This window comes from Emiliania huxleyi, assembly GCF_000372725.1.
Source record: "Emiliania huxleyi CCMP1516 unplaced genomic scaffold EMIHUscaffold_26, whole genome shotgun sequence".
Lineage (NCBI taxonomy): Eukaryota > Haptophyta > Isochrysidales > Noelaerhabdaceae > Emiliania > Emiliania huxleyi.
Window position 1 is genome coordinate 239,204 of NW_005200088.1, and position 15,764 is coordinate 254,967.

The 15,764-nt window shown below is 67.7% G+C and overlaps 4 protein-coding genes across 4 annotated transcripts; 2 read left to right on the plus strand and 2 right to left on the minus strand.

Annotated features, from left to right (window-relative positions):
* Positions 1-565: 565 nt before the first annotated feature.
* On the plus strand, positions 566-8,547 carry TBCD (tubulin-specific chaperone D; the record flags this gene model as incomplete). The annotated part of the gene is made up of 24 exons (XM_005777478.1): positions 566-1,168; positions 1,547-1,735; positions 1,820-1,931; positions 2,148-2,371; positions 2,515-2,557; positions 2,803-2,915; positions 3,079-3,252; positions 3,308-3,352; positions 3,616-3,726; positions 3,762-3,851; positions 4,034-4,078; positions 4,149-4,211; positions 4,441-4,605; positions 4,678-5,124; positions 5,346-5,414; positions 5,485-5,589; positions 5,717-5,776; positions 5,974-6,078; positions 6,127-6,207; positions 6,561-6,601; positions 6,675-6,690; positions 7,364-7,495; positions 7,540-7,692; positions 7,948-8,547. The coding sequence occupies 24 exons, from the start codon at positions 566-568 to the stop codon at positions 8,434-8,436; spliced, it is 3,675 nt and encodes a 1,224-aa protein (XP_005777535.1). The 3' UTR covers positions 8,437-8,547.
* Positions 8,548-8,608: 61 nt separating this feature from the next.
* Positions 8,609-9,909, minus strand: EMIHUDRAFT_206215 (cysteine synthase-like protein; the record flags this gene model as incomplete). The annotated part of the gene is made up of 2 exons (XM_005777479.1): positions 8,609-8,620; positions 9,574-9,909. 2 exons carry the CDS (start codon positions 9,907-9,909, stop codon positions 8,609-8,611), a joined length of 348 nt encoding a protein of 115 aa, XP_005777536.1.
* A 562-nt stretch (positions 9,910-10,471) lies between these two features.
* Positions 10,472-11,911, minus strand: EMIHUDRAFT_100838 (hypothetical protein; the record flags this gene model as incomplete). The annotated part of the gene is made up of 2 exons (XM_005777480.1): positions 10,472-10,668; positions 11,419-11,911. The coding sequence occupies 2 exons, from the start codon at positions 11,909-11,911 to the stop codon at positions 10,472-10,474; spliced, it is 690 nt and encodes a 229-aa protein (XP_005777537.1).
* A 368-nt stretch (positions 11,912-12,279) lies between these two features.
* EMIHUDRAFT_100839 (hypothetical protein) lies at positions 12,280-13,996 on the plus strand (the record flags this gene model as incomplete). Its single annotated transcript, XM_005777481.1, has 3 exons — positions 12,280-13,368; positions 13,441-13,801; positions 13,887-13,996. 3 exons carry the CDS (start codon positions 12,280-12,282, stop codon positions 13,994-13,996), a joined length of 1,560 nt encoding a protein of 519 aa, XP_005777538.1.
* Positions 13,997-15,764: the final 1,768 nt, after the last annotated feature.

The window sequence follows — 15,764 nt, forward strand, 5'->3', positions numbered from 1 at the left end:
CTCGTCTCGTATAGGGTCGCGTCTCGTCTCGTATCGTCTCGTATCGGTTTCTCGATGTCCGACTGGGCGGAGGAGCTGGCGGCAGCCCGCCGCCCCGTGCTTGAGGCGGCCGCCGCGTTCTGGGGTGATCAGTCGCGGGTCGCCATCGCCGGCAAGATCCACGAGCTCTCGGGTCGCCATCGCTCGCAAGATATCGGGAGATGTCGTGAGATATGGGGAGATGTAGGTCGCGCCTCGAGCAGCCGAGCTGCATTATAGAGATGGGGATACATGGGGAGATGTGGTAACATGTCTCTCGCCCCGCGAGCGGCAGAGTTCCATGTCACATGGGGAGATATGGGGAGATATGGTGAGAGGATGTGGCTCTGCCTTCGCGACTGCTGACTGGGCGATTTCCAAGGATCCAGGAGCGCAGTATCCACACTACATTAGGTGCTCACCTCAACACCTTGGGTGCAGTCCCTCTGACCCTACCCCCGGTGCCGGTGTGGGCGCTGGCCGGCACACTTAGGTAGAGGTACAGTAAGGTACGCGCATGGCCGTTTGTTTCACACAAGGCCCAAGAATGGTCTCTCCCGCGAACAACGAGAGCCTCAACGCTCCGCCCGAGCCCGACGCAGTCGACGAGGTGGTCGAGGCGCGCCTGCTCTTCACCGAGGCGGAGGAGGCGGCCCAGCTCATCGGCTCCCTCGGCGGCGGCGGCGACGAGGCGGCCGCTGCCGCGGAGCGTGTTTGCACGATCCTCGACCGCTACCAGGAGCAGCCGGGCGTGCTCGACCCGGCACTGGAGCTGCTGGTGGTGCCGCTGCTCTCGGTGGTGCGCACGCTCGCTCATGCCGGCGGCGCCGCCGTCTCCGCCTCGCTGCGGCCGCCGTGCCGCGTCATGTACACGCTTTGCAAGGTTCGCGGCTACAAGACGGTGGTCAAGTTCGTGCCGCACGAGGCGCGCGACCTCGAGCCGCTGGTCGGGCTGCTCGGCACGCTGGCGCCGGAGGACGGAGACACCTGGCAGATCTCCTACTCCCTCATGGTCTGGCTGTCAATGGTTGTGATGCTGCCGTTTGACCTCTCAATCATCGACTCGTCCGCCGCCTCCGCCGCCTCCGCCTCCTCCTCCTCCTCCGCCGACGCCGACGCCGACGCCGACGCCGACGCCCCCGTGCCGCTCGTGCGTCGGATCGAGCTTCTCGCTCCCTCGCGCCTCTCCTGACTAGACGGCCCCACCCCTCGTCCATTCACACGTAGGATCGAGCTGCTCGCACGCTCGCACCTCTCCTCGCCCGGCCCGGAGAGAGACGCCGCAGCGGCGCTCTGCGCGCGGCTGCTCACGCGGCCAGGGCTGCAGCCGGCCCTCCGCGAGTTCATCGTCTGGGGCGCCGCATCGCTGCAGGAACCCTCACCCTCACCCTCACCCTGGACCTCACCCTAACCCTGACCCTAACCCTAACCCTGACCCTCACCCTCACCCTAGCCCTACCCTGAGCCCTAGCCCCGACCCTTACCCTAACCCTTACCCTGCGCTCGCCCGGCCGCCGCCTCGCCGCAGGGCAGCCGCGGCGACGGCGCCGCCGCCGTCGGCACCGCCTCTTTCCTAACGGTCGGGATCTACACGACTCTGGCCGCAAGCCCGTGTGTTTCTTTTTTAGGCACCGCCTCTTTCCTAACGGTCGGGATCTACACGACTCTGGCCGCTATCTTCAAGCTCGGCCACCGCGAGGAGCTCCTCCCGCAGCTGGTGCACCTCGGGCCAGACACTGCCTAGACACCTCCTAGACACCTCCTAGGCACCTCCTAGACACTTCCTCCCGAGGAGCTGCAGGTGCACCTCGGGCCGCTGATCGCCGCGCCCGCGGCGCTGCTTGGCGACTCGTCCGTCGTGCGGCGCAAGCTGGGCAGCGAGCCGCTGCAGCGCGCCGCCCTCTCGTCTGTTAGTTCACTCACTACCCGTCGGACCACTCGCCAATCAGGCATCAAGCTGCTGCAGCGCGTCGCCCTCGTCTTCCTCCCTCCACGCGTCGCCGCGTGGCGCTACACCCGCGGCGCCCGCACCACCCGCCCCCTCCCCTCCCCCCCCCCCCCTTCCCCTCCCCCGTCTTGCGCGCGTGTCGTGAATGCAGTCTCGACGGGCCTGGATGAGTGACAAGCAGGCGCCCGCTCCCTCCTCCTCAACCTCGGCGGCGAGCTCGGCGCGCTCGCGGGAGCAGACGCCGGCGCTGCTCCGCCGGGAGGGAAGGGTGCGGCGGCGGCGGCGGCGGGCGAGGCAGCGGCTGGTGCGGAGGGGGGGGAGGAGGAGGAGGAGGGCCTGGTACCCGAGGCGGTCGAGTCGATCCTCGAGCAGCTCCTGTCGGGGCTTCGCGACTCCGACACCGTCGTGCGCTGGTCCTTTCCTAGACTCCTCCTAGACTCTTCCCAGACTCTTCCTAGACTCTTCCTAGACTCTTTCAGACTCCTCCTAGACTCTTCCTAGACTCTTCCTAGACTCTTCCCTGACTCTTCCTAGACCGTCGTGCGCAGCTCCTCCGCCAAAGCGTCGGCCGCGAGTCCATCGCTGAGGAAGGTCCCGGCCGTTGTCCTCCCTCTTCAGGTCCTCCGCCAAAGGCATCGGCCGCATCACAAACCGCTTGCCGCTCGAGCTCGCGGACGACGTCGTCGGAGGCGCCGTCGACCTGCTCGCGCCGGAGGAGCGAGGCGGCGTTTTCTTGCCCAGTTGTGTTTCTTTTTTTAGGCGCCGTCGACCTGCTCGCGCCGGAGGAGCGAGGCGGCGTACATGTCTCTCTCACGGCGTTGTGTTTCTTCTTCGAGGCGCCGTCGACCTGCTCGCGCCGGACGAGCAGGCGAGCGCGTGGCACGGCGGCTGCCTTGCTCTGGCGGAGCTGGCGCGGCGCGGGCTGCTGCTGCCTGCGCGGCTGCCGGAGGTGCCGCTCACCCGAACACCCTGACCTAACACCCTAAGCCTAACACCCTCACCCGAACACCCTAACCCGAACACCCTCACCCGAACACGCCGCTTTCGCGTCGTGTCGGCGCGGTGGGTGAGTCTCGGTAGATGAAGGCCCCGCCCGAGGACCGCACCCCCAGGTGCTGCCTCGCGTCGTGTCGGCGCTGCACTACGACGTCCCTCGCGGCACAACGTCGGTCGGGACGCACGTGCGCGACGCGGCCTGCTACGTCTGCTGGGCCTTCGCGCGCGCCTTCGACGCCGCCGTGATGGCGCCGCACGTCGCTCAGCTGGCGCAGTCGCTGCCCGTCGTCGTCACGTTCTAAAAAAGAAATACAGTGGGGCCAGAAGCCCGTATTTCTTGTTTAGGCGCAGTCGCTTCTCGTCGTCGTCACGTTCGACCGCGAGGTGAACGTGCGGCGCGCCGCTTCGGCCGCTTTCCAGGAGACTGTGGGGCGGCAGGGCTCGTTCCTGCACTAGCCATTGCTGAGTGGATTCGCTCGCCGATGACTAGGAGAATGTGGGGCGGCAGGGCTCGTTCCCCCACGGCATCGAGATCGTGACCAGGGCTGACTACTTCGCGCTCGGCTCGCGTCCGAACGCATACTTGCGCTACCTGCGCGTCGCCTAAACAAAGGAATACGGCGTCCTGTTCGACGGGTATTTTCTTTTTGTAGGCGTACCTGCGCGTCGCCCCCTTCCTCGCCTCGCTCGAGGAGTACCGCCCCATGCTGCTCCGCCACCTGCTCGAGGCAGCAGCGCCGTCACTTGCGGCTGCCAATGAGCTCGTGTCCACACGTGACGCGCTCCTTGTCTGCCTTAGGTCAAGAGCCGGCACTGGGACGAGTCCGTCCGGCTGCTGGCTGCGCAGGCGGCGAGTAGTGTTTCGGTCAAGCTCTGGTCCGTGTGGGATGTGCATTGTCGATGAGGGCGTCCGGCTGCTCGAGAGATGGGGAGATACAGGGAGATCTGGGGAGATCTGGGGAGATGAGGTTGTCCGGCTGCTCGCGGGAGATATGGGGAGATATGGGGAGATGTGGGGAGATGTGGGGAGATGTGGGGAGATATGAGGTCGTCCGGCTGCTCGCGGTGCAGGCGGCGGCGAGGGCGGCGCCGCTAGCGCCCGAGTGGACTGTGGAGGTGCTGCCGCCGGCGCTGTGCAGGAGGGCCGGTGCGATCAATGGGAGGAGTGGCAGTCATACTCGTGCAGGTGATGCTGCCGGCGCTGTGCAAGCGCGCCCTCTCGCTCGACCTCAAGGAGAGGACCGGCGCTGTCCACATGGCGGCGGAGGCGCCCACCAGAAGCGAATAGTCCGTCGTCAATAGTCATCATCACGCCGGCACACAACCTCCGCGACACGCCCCCCATCACACGCCCATCACACGCCCATCACACGCCCATCACACGCCCATCGCACGCCCATCACACGCCCATCACACGCCCATCGCACGCTCATCGCACGCTCATCGCACGCTCATCGCACGTACACGTACACTGGCAGGTGCTTCTCGCCCTCTGCCGCGCTCGCCACGCGGGCAGCGGCGCCGCGCTGCCGCCCGAGCTGCGCAAGGCGATCTCGGGCGTGGTGCCCGCCGTCGAGAAGGCGCGTTTGTACCGCGGCCGGGGCGGCGAGGCGATGCGCGGTGCTGTGTGCCGCATGCTCGAGGTGCGTGGCCCATCGTGAATGGCACTAGCCAGGCCAATCGAATCAGCAATCGGCGTCTGTCGCATGCTCGAGGTGTGCGCGGCGGTGCGGATGCCGTGCGGTCCGAAGGCGGCGCTCCGCAGCCTCGCCTCCCTCGACGACAGCATCAAGCACCCGACCGAGCAGATCTCGCCAGAGCTCCCCAGATCTCCCCAGATCTCCCCAGATCTCCCGGCGCCTCGCCGTAGGCACCCGACGGAGCAGATCTCGCTCGCCGCGGTGGCGGCGCTGCGGCAGCTCTCCCGCGCCTACTTCTCGGAGAGCGGCGGCAGCACGGGCGGCGGCAGCGCGGGCGGCAGCACGGGCGGCGGCAGCAGGGCGGCTGGCAGCGGGCAGGGCGCTGGCGGCGGCGGGGAGGACGCCGGCGGCGGAGGCGCTGCTGGCGGCGGGGAGGCGGGGCAGGCGCCGTTGGACTTGGTGGCGCGGTACGCCATCCCTCTGGGCAAGGACCCGAGCGCGGGGTTGCGGCGCGGGGAGTTGGTCGGCATGCGTGGTGACGCGGCCACGAGTGTCCTCTTAGGACCCGAACGCGGGGCTGCGGCGCGGGCATGCGCTTGCCCTTGGCGCCTTGCCCTCCCCCCAGCTGCGCGCCTCCCTCCCTGCCGCCGTCGCGGCGCTCGTCCAGGCCCTCTCGGCCGGAGGCGGTCATGCAACTCACTTTTCACTATCCACCGAGCACCACTCGTGATTCGCCGATGCAGGCGTCGCGCCCGGAGGCGGTGGCGGAGCTGCGCGACCCCGAGACGCGCCGCAACGCGATCTCTGCTCTGGTGGGGGGATCTCTCCCCGGCGGCGTAGCTCGTGTGAACAGCGTCTCTTCACGCCTCCCGCTGTGAACAGGTCGAGCTCTCTCAGACGGCGGGGCTCGTCGCGACCGGCTCCGAGGGCGGCTTGGCCACGCCGACGTCTCCTCGCCTGCACATGCGCGCGCTGTGGACTGGCGCGGTACGAGAGAGATCGTAGGCGGGCTGACCACGCCGCTCTTCCTCGAGATCTTCGAGGCTTGGCTGGATGGACGGACGACTGCCACTTGTGAAAGGGGGCGTCTCTTCACACTCCCGGGTGTGAGTAGGCTTGTCTGGACGCCTTTGGGGACTACCAGACGGACAACCGAGGGGACGTCGGCAGTTGGGTGCGCGAGGCGGCGATGCATGCCGCGCTCCCCCTCCTCCGCCTCGCCACCCCTCCCGAGCACGGCGCGCCGGGCAGCACCGGCGACTCGCACGCGGCGCAACTCTCGCCACCCCCGGAGGCGGAGGCTGCAGCCGAGTGGGGCTGCCGCGCGGCACCCGCTTTTGCTTTTGACGGCGGCACGCCCCTCTTTCTCAGGGGGAGGCGGAGGCCGAGGCCGAGGCGCTGCAGGCCGCGCTGCCCTCGCTCTGCCAGCGGCTCGCCGCGGCCCTCTCCCAGCAGGCCGTCGAGGAGATCGACCGGGTGCGCGAGCTGTGAACGGCGTCTCTTCACGCTTCACGCTGTAAACAGGCCGTCGAGAAGATCGACCGCGTGCGCGAGCTAGCCGCCGTGTCGCTCTCCGCGCTGCTGAGCGAGAAGCGGCTTCCCGCGGTCGCGCGCGCCCCCGAGCTGCGCCGAATCTTCGTGCTCCTGCTGTAGATGCGCCCCTCTCCGCCCTGTTTGTGCAAGCCAGTAGACACGCACACCCCGCTCCGAGCGCCGGCGCGCGCACTCCACAGCCCTCGCATTCTCCTGCCGGTGTCAGCTATGCGCACGGCATGTGTCGCACGTGTGGCCGCGCGGTGCTCCGAGTGCACGCCCCGAGACGGCACTCACGCCTCAGCCCCGATGTCCATCTCCATCTCCATGCGGTGATGCACACTCTGGGTGCCGCCCCCGACGACACCCGCGCCACACGACGAACCCAACAGTACTGTGACCGGTGCACGTTAATCATGACACAGGTGCACGACCCGTCCGACTCCACCTGCACCGCGCCAGCCACGTCCGCGGACTTCCTCGTGCCCGCTGTCTGCTGGGTGTGAACAGCGTCTCTTCACACCTACTGCTGTGAACAGGTCCGCGGACTTCCTGGTGCCCGCCGTCTGCTTCGGCGTGACGGCGCCGCTGCTCGCGCTGAGCCAGCCCCTCCTGCTCACACCCCGCTGTGCCATCAGCCACGCTCTGATCAGGCGCCGCTCCTCGCGCTGAGCGAGTACCGCCTCCCCGCGCTGCGGGGGCTCAGCGTCTCCGCCGGAGGCCACTCGAGATGCAGCCGAGATGCACTTTCGAGATGCACTTTCGAGCTGCACTTTCGAGCTGCAGTCTCGAGATAGCCTCGAGATGCAGCCGAGCTGCAGCCTCGAGATAGCCTCGACACACCCTCAAGAACCCCAAAGATGCAGCCTCGAGATGCGAGATGCGGGTTGCTTGGGTGCAGATCGGCTGCCTCTCTCGGCTGCAGGCCTGACCGAGTCGACTCTGCGCGGCGCCCGTGCGGCGCTCGACAAACACCTGACGGGGGCGCGATCTAGCCGAGATCGTGCGAGATCTAGCCGAGATCGTGCGAGATCTAGCCGAGAACGAGCGAGATCTAGCCGAGCTCGACAAGCACCTGGCGGTGGTGCTTCGAGCGTGGTCCGTTCCTAGACCCTTCCTGGACCGTTCCTGGACCCGTCCCGGTCCGTTCCTAGACCCTTCCTGGACCGTTCCTGGAGCCGTCCCGGTCCGTTCCTTAGACTTGTCCTAGACCGCCCCTCTCCTGCAGGCGCCTCGCCGCCACCTCCAGTGTGTCGCCTCCGACCTGCTGCTGCTGCTGCGGCAGCACCGGAGGGAGGCGAGGCTGGCGCTGCCGCTCCTCCGCACGGCGCCAGCGGCCCGGTCGAAGGAGGCGAGGGCGGTGTGTGGACGGCGTCTCTTCACGCGCCGGCTCGCTGTGAACAGACGGAGCACTTGCTCGAGGCGCGCGTCTTCGAGGCGCTCCTCGGCGAGCCCCTCCCGGCCGAGGGCGAGGCCGAGGGCGAGGGCGGGGGCGAGGGCGAGGGCGGGGGCGGGGGCGAGGGCGGGGGCGCTTTTGCGGAGGCGCTGCACCGCGCAGTGAGCGACGCCGCCAGGGCGTGTGCACGCGAGATGGCGGCGCTGCGCGCTTTGCTCGGCATTCAGGCCCGTGGCTGCCCCCCCCCCCTCCGCGCCTCCGCCACCACCCCCTCCCTCGCTTCCGCCGCATCTACCCCTTCCCCCTCCACCCGCCGGCGCGTCTCGCTCGGCCGGCAGGTGCCGCATGTCTCCCCACATCTCCCCACATCTCCCCACATCTCCCCACATCTCCCCGTGACCTCGCTCGGCGGGCAGGTGCTGCTGCTGCCAAGCGCCGCCGGGCCCTTCCTCCGAGCGCTGCTGCGTGCGGTCTTGCTGCTGCTCGGCCACCGCTACCCAAAGGTTCGCAAGGCGGCGGCGGACGCGCTCTACGTGCACTTCCTGACCTACGGCGACCCGCTCGAGGGCGGCGAGGCTGCCGAGGGACGGGGCGGCGAGGGCGGCGGCGTCGGCGGCGGCGGCGGCGGCGGCGGGGGCGGGGGCGGTGGGGTCGGGGGCGACGGCGCCGGGAACGGCGGGGGCGAGGCGAGGCTGGTCGAGGTTGAGCGTCTGCTGACGGAGACGGCGTGGCTCGCCGACCTCGAGGCGGCGGTGAGGCCGGCGCAGGCGCGGCTTCTGCTGCTCTTCGGCCTCGACCCGCCACGGGCCGGCGAGCGGCAGCCGGGGGAGAGGGCGGCGCGGGCGGCGCCGGAGCCCGAGGAGGAGGACTCGTATGCGGCGCTGGTCAAGGAGCTGGGCTACTGAGGGCGAGGCGGGTGCGGGGCGGTCGGGGCGGCGCGGGCAGCAGGAGCGGCAGTGGGACAAGCCCTCCCCCTGATGCGCCGTAAATTCATATGAAATTGGTTTCGGCGTCCCAAAAGGAAATGCAGCCGCGCACGCTTTTGTGCGTTTTGGGATTGGGCGCACCGGCACAGCTTCAAAGTTCAGCCTTCAGGTACAGAGGACGTTGGCGTCGTTGCCGTAAAAATGAACTTCTGGGGGCACAGGACGGGGGGCACGACGGGGCACAAACGCCAGGCTACGGCTTTACAAACACGTAGTAACGCAAGGGAGTCTAGGCGACGGCGGCGTCCTCCCCAGCGCCGTGGCGAGCCGGACTCGGTCGCGATCTCATGTCTTGATCTCATCCACCGCCGCGAGCTGCAGCGCGACACAGCCTTAATTGCCTCTCCCCCCCCACCCTCCAAAACCCTACGCCACGGTGATGGCATGAAAACACCGTGCGCTCGTCAACGGCGCAGCCGCCTCCCACGCGTTCGTCACGGGATCGTATCGCTCAAGCGAGCAGAGGGCCTCGTTCTCGCCGTTGCCGCCCATAACGTACAGCTTGCCGTCGAGCACGGCCACGGCGAGACGGCTCCGCGCCGTCGCCATCGGCGCCACCGCCTCCCACGCATGCGCCGGGTCGTACCGCTCCACCGAGCTGAGGGTGCCGCCGTCGTTGTAGCCGCCCACAGCGTACAGCTTGCCGTCGAGCACCGCCACAGCGTGATCATACCGCTCCTCCGCCATCGGCGCCACCTCCTCCCACGCGTTCGCCGCCGGGTCGTACCGCTCCACCGAGCTGAGGCCGTACCCGCCCACAGCGTAAAGCTTGCCGTCGAGCACCGCCACGGCGTGGGTCTCGCGTGGTGTCACCATCGGCGCCACTGCCTCCCACGCGTTCGTCGCAAGGTCGTACCGCTCCACCAGGTTGGAAGTTGCGGCGGCCTCCCTGCCGCCCGCCGCGTAGGGCTTGCCATCGAGCACCGCCATGCCTGCTCTCGTGCGTGCCGTCGGCAAAGGCGCCACAGCCTCCTCCGCCCACTCGTCTGTGGACGGGTCGTACCGCTCCAACGAGTTGACAGTCCCACCCTCGCCGTCTTCGCCGCCGATCACGACCAGGCGCAGCCTCTCGCGCTTCTTCAGCGTCTCCTTCCAGCCGCGGCGCCACGCGCGGCACGCCCCCTTGACGGCGTGCGCCTTGGTCGGCAGCTGGGCGAGGATGTGCGGGGCGAGGTCCGGCGATAGGAGGACCTCGGAGAGGACCCACTCGGGCTGCTCCACGAGCCGAGCGGCGTGCTCCTCCGCCACACGCAGCGCGGCGGCGCTCGCGCCCGCCTGCGCCTCGATGATGGCGCACAGCTGCGAGCGTGAGGGACCCTGCTCCTTGATGATTAGGAGCAGCTGCTCCGGTTTGAGGCCCGAGAGGCGGGCGCCGATGCGGTGGGAGGCCATCGGCGGTTGCAAATCGATCGTGTAGAAAAAATGCGCTGGGAGAGCTGGCGAGGTACTTCCAGCCTGCTGTGAAAACAGCTGACGCAGTCTCGCCGGGGCTCGCCCCAGCCCTCGCCCCCCCGGGCAAGGGGGGACCCCGTGAGGCGTGGGAGTGCCTCGCCAGTCGGAGAGTGCCACTGCCACCACCCAGGCCGCGGGAGCCGATCGGCTGCGCCGAGGACAGCTCCCTCAGTGTGCTCCGCGGCCAAGTGTGCGCCGCGGCGCCGTCCAGCCACTTTGGCGGCCAGCCACCGGTCGAGAGTCAAGCCCCGCCCACCCAGGGTACCCCTCTCGAGGGACCCCATTGGGCTCTCTCGAGGGCTCGCCGGGGCTCTGCTCCAAGAGACCTCGAGAGTGTGTGTGCGCGTGCCTCTACTCGCCAGCCATCGCGGGGAAGGGGGCGTGTGCTGGACGAAGGAAAGAGAATTTTACAAACACGTCGCACGACACTGGGGTCTGGGCACTGGGGACTAAAAGGAAAGGGAATTTCGGACGCGGTCCGAGTGTACATGTAAAACAGTTTTCAGAAGTGAATCGACCGCGTCAAGCCCAGCTCCTCCTCCTCTCCCTCCTCGCCTCCGCCCTCGTCGTCGTCGTCGTCCTCCTCGCCTCCGCCGTCGCCGTCGCCGAGCCTGCGCGCGCCCGCGCCGCGCTCCTTGCGCTGCACCACCCCGCCCAAGTCGGCCCCTCCCCGCACGGTCCGCACGGGCAGGCTGCGGCCTGGAGCGCGGGTGCAGTGGAGGCAGAGTGGCTCACCGGAGTGGCACAGCAGAGTGGGGGAGGGAGAGCGAGAGAGTCAGTCAGAGAGGGCTACAGGAGAGGGGGGGGGGCAACGCGGAGAAGAGGCGGCAGAGAGGCGAGGCGGCGAGGGGCGGCCGAAGAACGAGCGAGCGGGCAGAGCCGGAGAGGACCCGAGATTGTGCCCGAGACATGCATGAAAGACCAGTGTGAGGGCGCGCCTCCGGCGGCAGCGGCGACCGCCTCGACCAGCCGCCCGACGGCCTCTGCCGCCCAGCCCGCCGCCCCGTGCAGAGGAGGGGGGGCGCCGGCGGCCTAGAATCCGTGGGGGGCGGGTGAGGGCGTGTGGTGTCCAGAGGGTATGTCCTGGGAGGGTGTGGTCTAGGAGCATTGCAAGAGTGTGGTGAAGTGGTGCTAGTACCGGCAGAGGGGAGGGAGAGGTCTCTAGCGAGGGAATCTCTCGCGAGTGGTGGAGTGGCCCTCTCTGTCGCCTTGCCTGCAGGCCGGCGTGGTGAGGGAGGCCGGCGGAGGCCGCGCCGCTCGGCGGAGGAAGCGGCTGGCCGGCTGCGGTCGGTGCGGTGTGGGCCCCTTGCCGTGTGGCGGCGAGGTGGTAGTCGTACTCGCCTGGTGGGGGTGCGAAGGGCGGCGAGGGGCGGTCGGCGTGCAGGGATGGGGAGTGGAGCGGCGGAGACGGCCTCAATCCTCTCTCTCTCCTCTCAAAGCGCCGCTCACTCGGGACGTGAAGAACGAACTCGCCCGACGACTCGTGCAGGGAGACGGAGCCGAGCGCGGAGAGGTCGATCCGCCTCTTGACCTTGGACCCGTCGGCAGAGAGGTTGTAGAGCGCGCCCGTCGTGAGGGCGAGCAGCCGCTGCTGCACCTTGCCGCGCCCATTCTTCTTGGCGACGGGGCAGAGGTGCAGCAGCCGCTCGGCGGAGCCGGCCTTGCCTCCCTTGCCGCGGGCGAGCCGCTCCCGCGCGAGTCGCTCCATCACGCGCGGCGCGGCCGCCTCGAGGTCGAAGGAGGTCCGCGGCGACAGCCGCACGCCGTGCGCCGACGCCGGCCCGGATGCTCTGCTGCGAAATCCCGCGGCGTCGCGCTCGGCGCGGCAGAGGCTCAGCCAGCGCGACAGCTCCTCGGAGGCGTCGCTCCAACGCCGCTCCGCGCGGGCGCGCTCGACCATGGCGGCCGCCGTGGTGGCCTCAGAAGGCAGCGCTGCCGCCATTGGCGGCCTTGCCGCGAAGAAGGCGGCCGTCTCGTGGAAAAAGAATTCCGATGCGGAGCCTTCTTGGGGCGAAGCGCTCGAGTTCGCTCGCTCTTCCCAAACCGCACACTCCGCCGGATGATCCGACAGTGGCAAGCAAGAAGCCGCTCGCGGCTGACACGCTTGTGGCGGGCACGGCTGGTACTACTGTAGTTCCTTCCCTCTGGCTAAAAAAGAAAACGCTGCCCCCACGGTTTGTACAACGAAGGCGCTCTCAAAAAGAAAACGCGAAACGCGCTTTTTGGCTCCCCCTTATATGAAATGAACTCGGGGGCACGGGCTCCCCCTCCCGCTCCCCTTCGCTTGGCGGTTCTCACTCCACGCTGACGATGGCCGGCGAACACCTCACCGCGGCGGAGCTACGCGCGCGCATCGAGGAGCAGCGCGCCCTGCGGGTTACCCTAAAGGAAGAGCGGTCCGCCCTTACTCGCGAAATCGAAGAGGCGAAGGAGCGTCAGCAGCTGCGGCGTGAGCTGGAGCGAGAGAGCCAGATCAACATTTGGGTTCGCTCTGGCAATGGCGCCAAGCGGGATATCCGCACTCGCATCGATAACGACGAAGCGGGGGACGTGGATGGCGCACAAACCGAGAAGAAGCCGACGCGGACCTCCTGCACCCTGGCCAAGACCACCGTGTCGTATGCGAGCGCCGTGGTGAAGCGCGAGTATGTCTGGGAGGTGCAGGGCCTGTCCTGGCTCGAGCAGCAGCTCACGCAGGAGGGGCGCGAGTGCACCAGCAGCGACATCTTTGAGGTCGACCCCTCGGACGACTGCTCGACATACTTGCTCGCCTTCAGCCCGCGCGGCGGCAGCCTGAAACACAAGACGGATGATCGGTTCGAAATGTTCGACGACGATCTCTGCGGCACCCTTGCGCTCATTCGCACCGCTGACAACTACGGCACCAAAATCTGCTACCGCTTCTTCGTGCGGGATGCGAGTGGAGAGTTCCATCCGCTGGGAGAGGCGACGCGAGTGGCCGTTCCCGCCCGCGACGAGGCGTCCTGCTTCGTTGGCGGTCCCGATCTGGAGACGGAGTCGAAGGGGCTCTTTGGCCTGTCCTTCGACGAGCTTCTCGGCAGCGAGTGGGTCAAGGACGACTCGATCTGCTTCAAGGTTTGCATCGAGGAGGCTGCCATGAAGGATCACCCCAGCCAGGGGCAGGTCTTCGTGGGGAAAATGGACGTCGTCTACGAGCGCAAGCCGCCGTCGGTCGAGGTGCCGCCCCCCACGCTCAAGGCCGAACTCCTCTCTCTCCTCACCGAGGGGCGCCACTCCGACGTCACCATCGAGGCCGCCTACGGCGAGGCAGCGCCGGTCACCTTCAGCGCGCACACAAACATCCTCAGCCAGCGCAGCGACGTCTTCGCGGCCGCCTTTGCGCACGAGATGCGCGAGAGCACCACGCGCACACTCACGGTGCCACAGAGCCGGGGACTCGCGGCCGAGTGTCGGCGGTGTCCTATCTTTACGCCCCCCAGCTTTGCGCAGGTGACGGACGTGCCGCCGCCCGCGCTCAAGGCGCTGCTGCACTTTCTGTACACGGACGACTTTGACGAGGTGCAAAAGGTGCTGCGCGAGGAGGGCTCGTCGGAGGGTTCCTCCTCTTCGGGCGGCGCCTCCTCAAGCGGCGCCTCTGGCGCGGCGGAGCAGAGCATCGCGCAGCTGCAGGCGGTGCTCGCCGCGGCGCACAAGTACGGCGTGCTGCGGCTGCTGCGCTGGGCGGAGGGGCAGCTGTGCGACAAGCTGTCCTGCGAGATGGCGTGCTCGCTCCTCAGCCTCGCGCACGTCTACGGCGCCACCGAGCTCGAGCGCAACTGCCTCGCCTTCATGAAGGCAAACATGGCGCAAGGTGAGGGAGAGGGCCAGCGCAGGATGGATCACAGCCCGCCCGCACACATGAGTTGCATCACACCTCCCCCGCCCTTCTCGCGCAGTTGTCAAGCGCGCCGACTTTGCGGCCCTCGCGCCCGAGGCCCTCGTCAAGTTCCACATGCATTGCGCGGGCGTCGAGCCGGGCCGCAAGCGCAAGCGCGACGAGGAGTAGCCGGAGCTCGAGACTCGACATGGCACGGCTGCTCCACTGCCCTTGCGCCTTGGGTGCCTGGCAGCCCGAGTCGCGAGCAGCCCGAGCAGCGGCGATCCCTGCGCTGGCCACTCCTGCCGAGACGCATTTGTACATGTAGCGCTGCGTGGGCTCGGTGGAGTGCGCAGTAGAGCCATAGGGCAGGGCGCCGACACGTTGAGCTTGTGAGGTTGACAGTCCGTGGTGCTGGTGGCTGGGTGTGGGTTGCTTGACCTTGTGGCTCTCGGGTTTCTTTTTGTCGGGCCGTTCTCCACGAGGAGGCCATGGTGGAGGGGAGGGACGGGAGGACGAAAGAAGGGCGAGGAGGACGAGCGGCCCGCACAGGCCGCGAGCAGACAGCGCCTGCTGGCCATCTCGAGACCTTCGCAAAGAACGCTAGCTACATGGGAGGGCTTCGTGAACGGTGAAGGATGGAATGAAAAACATTCGAACAAAGAAGAGGCGACGGGAGGAACCGGCAGAGGATGCAGTGACGTGACACACACACACACACACACACACACACACACACACACACACACACACACACACACACACACACACACACACACACACACACACACACACACACACACACACACACACACACACACACACACACACACACACACACACACACACACACACACACACGACTAGTTGCAAATACGGGTGGTGTCATAATGACCACTTTTGATGTTTTTTTGTCCGTGTTGCTCCCAGCGCCCTCGCCCGCGCTCCCTGAGGCCATGGCTGGTGCTACTAGTATGGGGGGCTACCTGGATACCGCGAGAGCGACCCAACTCGTCGACATCGTCCGATGATGGTGCCTCAAAGTCAGCCTTCGGAGGCTATCGTCGCGTCGAGCCGGCGGTGGCCGCGACATGTGGTTCCACCACCCCTCGCAGGCTTTGCCTCTGACCGCCACCGTTCCCGGGCTGTCTAATGGGATGGAAAGGAAGGCTCGGCGAGCGTATAGAAGCGTGCTCGACCTCGTCGTGGCAACCTGTACGGCAGCGCTGGTAGGCGCGATGAGCGTCGTGCCACCTGACCCGAGACGGGTCGCAGGCGTCGTACCGAGCGCGTCGAGACCGTGTCCTGATGCGCTCTGCACGGGTGAGTCACGTCGGCGTCAAAGGAGCGACGTGTGACCTGTCAGAGCTTGATCTCCGATCTCAGCGGCGTCGAGTCGCCTTCGGCGGCGACAGCTAGGATGCATCTCCTCGGTCGTTTTTCGCGCTACGGCCCTGAGAAGCTGGCGCCGCACGCAGGCGGACCTTGTGTATGCGGCGAACGCTTAAAAAGTGGGTGCTCTACGTCACTTTTTTTGAGTAGATAGTGCCGAGCTGGCCGTGACAGCGATTTTGGTAGTTTTGGGCGGGTTTTGCACCACAGACTTTTTGCAACTAGTCTTGCTTTTTTTTTCCGCAGCAGCGGAGGAACGACACAGCTCATGGCGCCCAAGCGCGGGCCGCCCATCCGGACCAAGGGCACAGAGTCGCGCGGCAACGACCAGCCGAACGACGGGAACGTCCACTCTCCGCCACCGAAGAAGGTGAAAGTTCGTAGTATCGCCAAGATAGCGGCCGCCGTGCGCCTGCACGCCCTGCTCTGGGCAGCAGCCTGCGCGGTCAGCTCAGGGCGCGACGGCGGCGCAGCCGCCAAACACGCCGACGCAGTCGCCAAGCCGGCGGCGCAAGCCGCCGACGCAGCGCGGGAGACCGCGCGCATCAAGCCAGTCCAGCAGCAC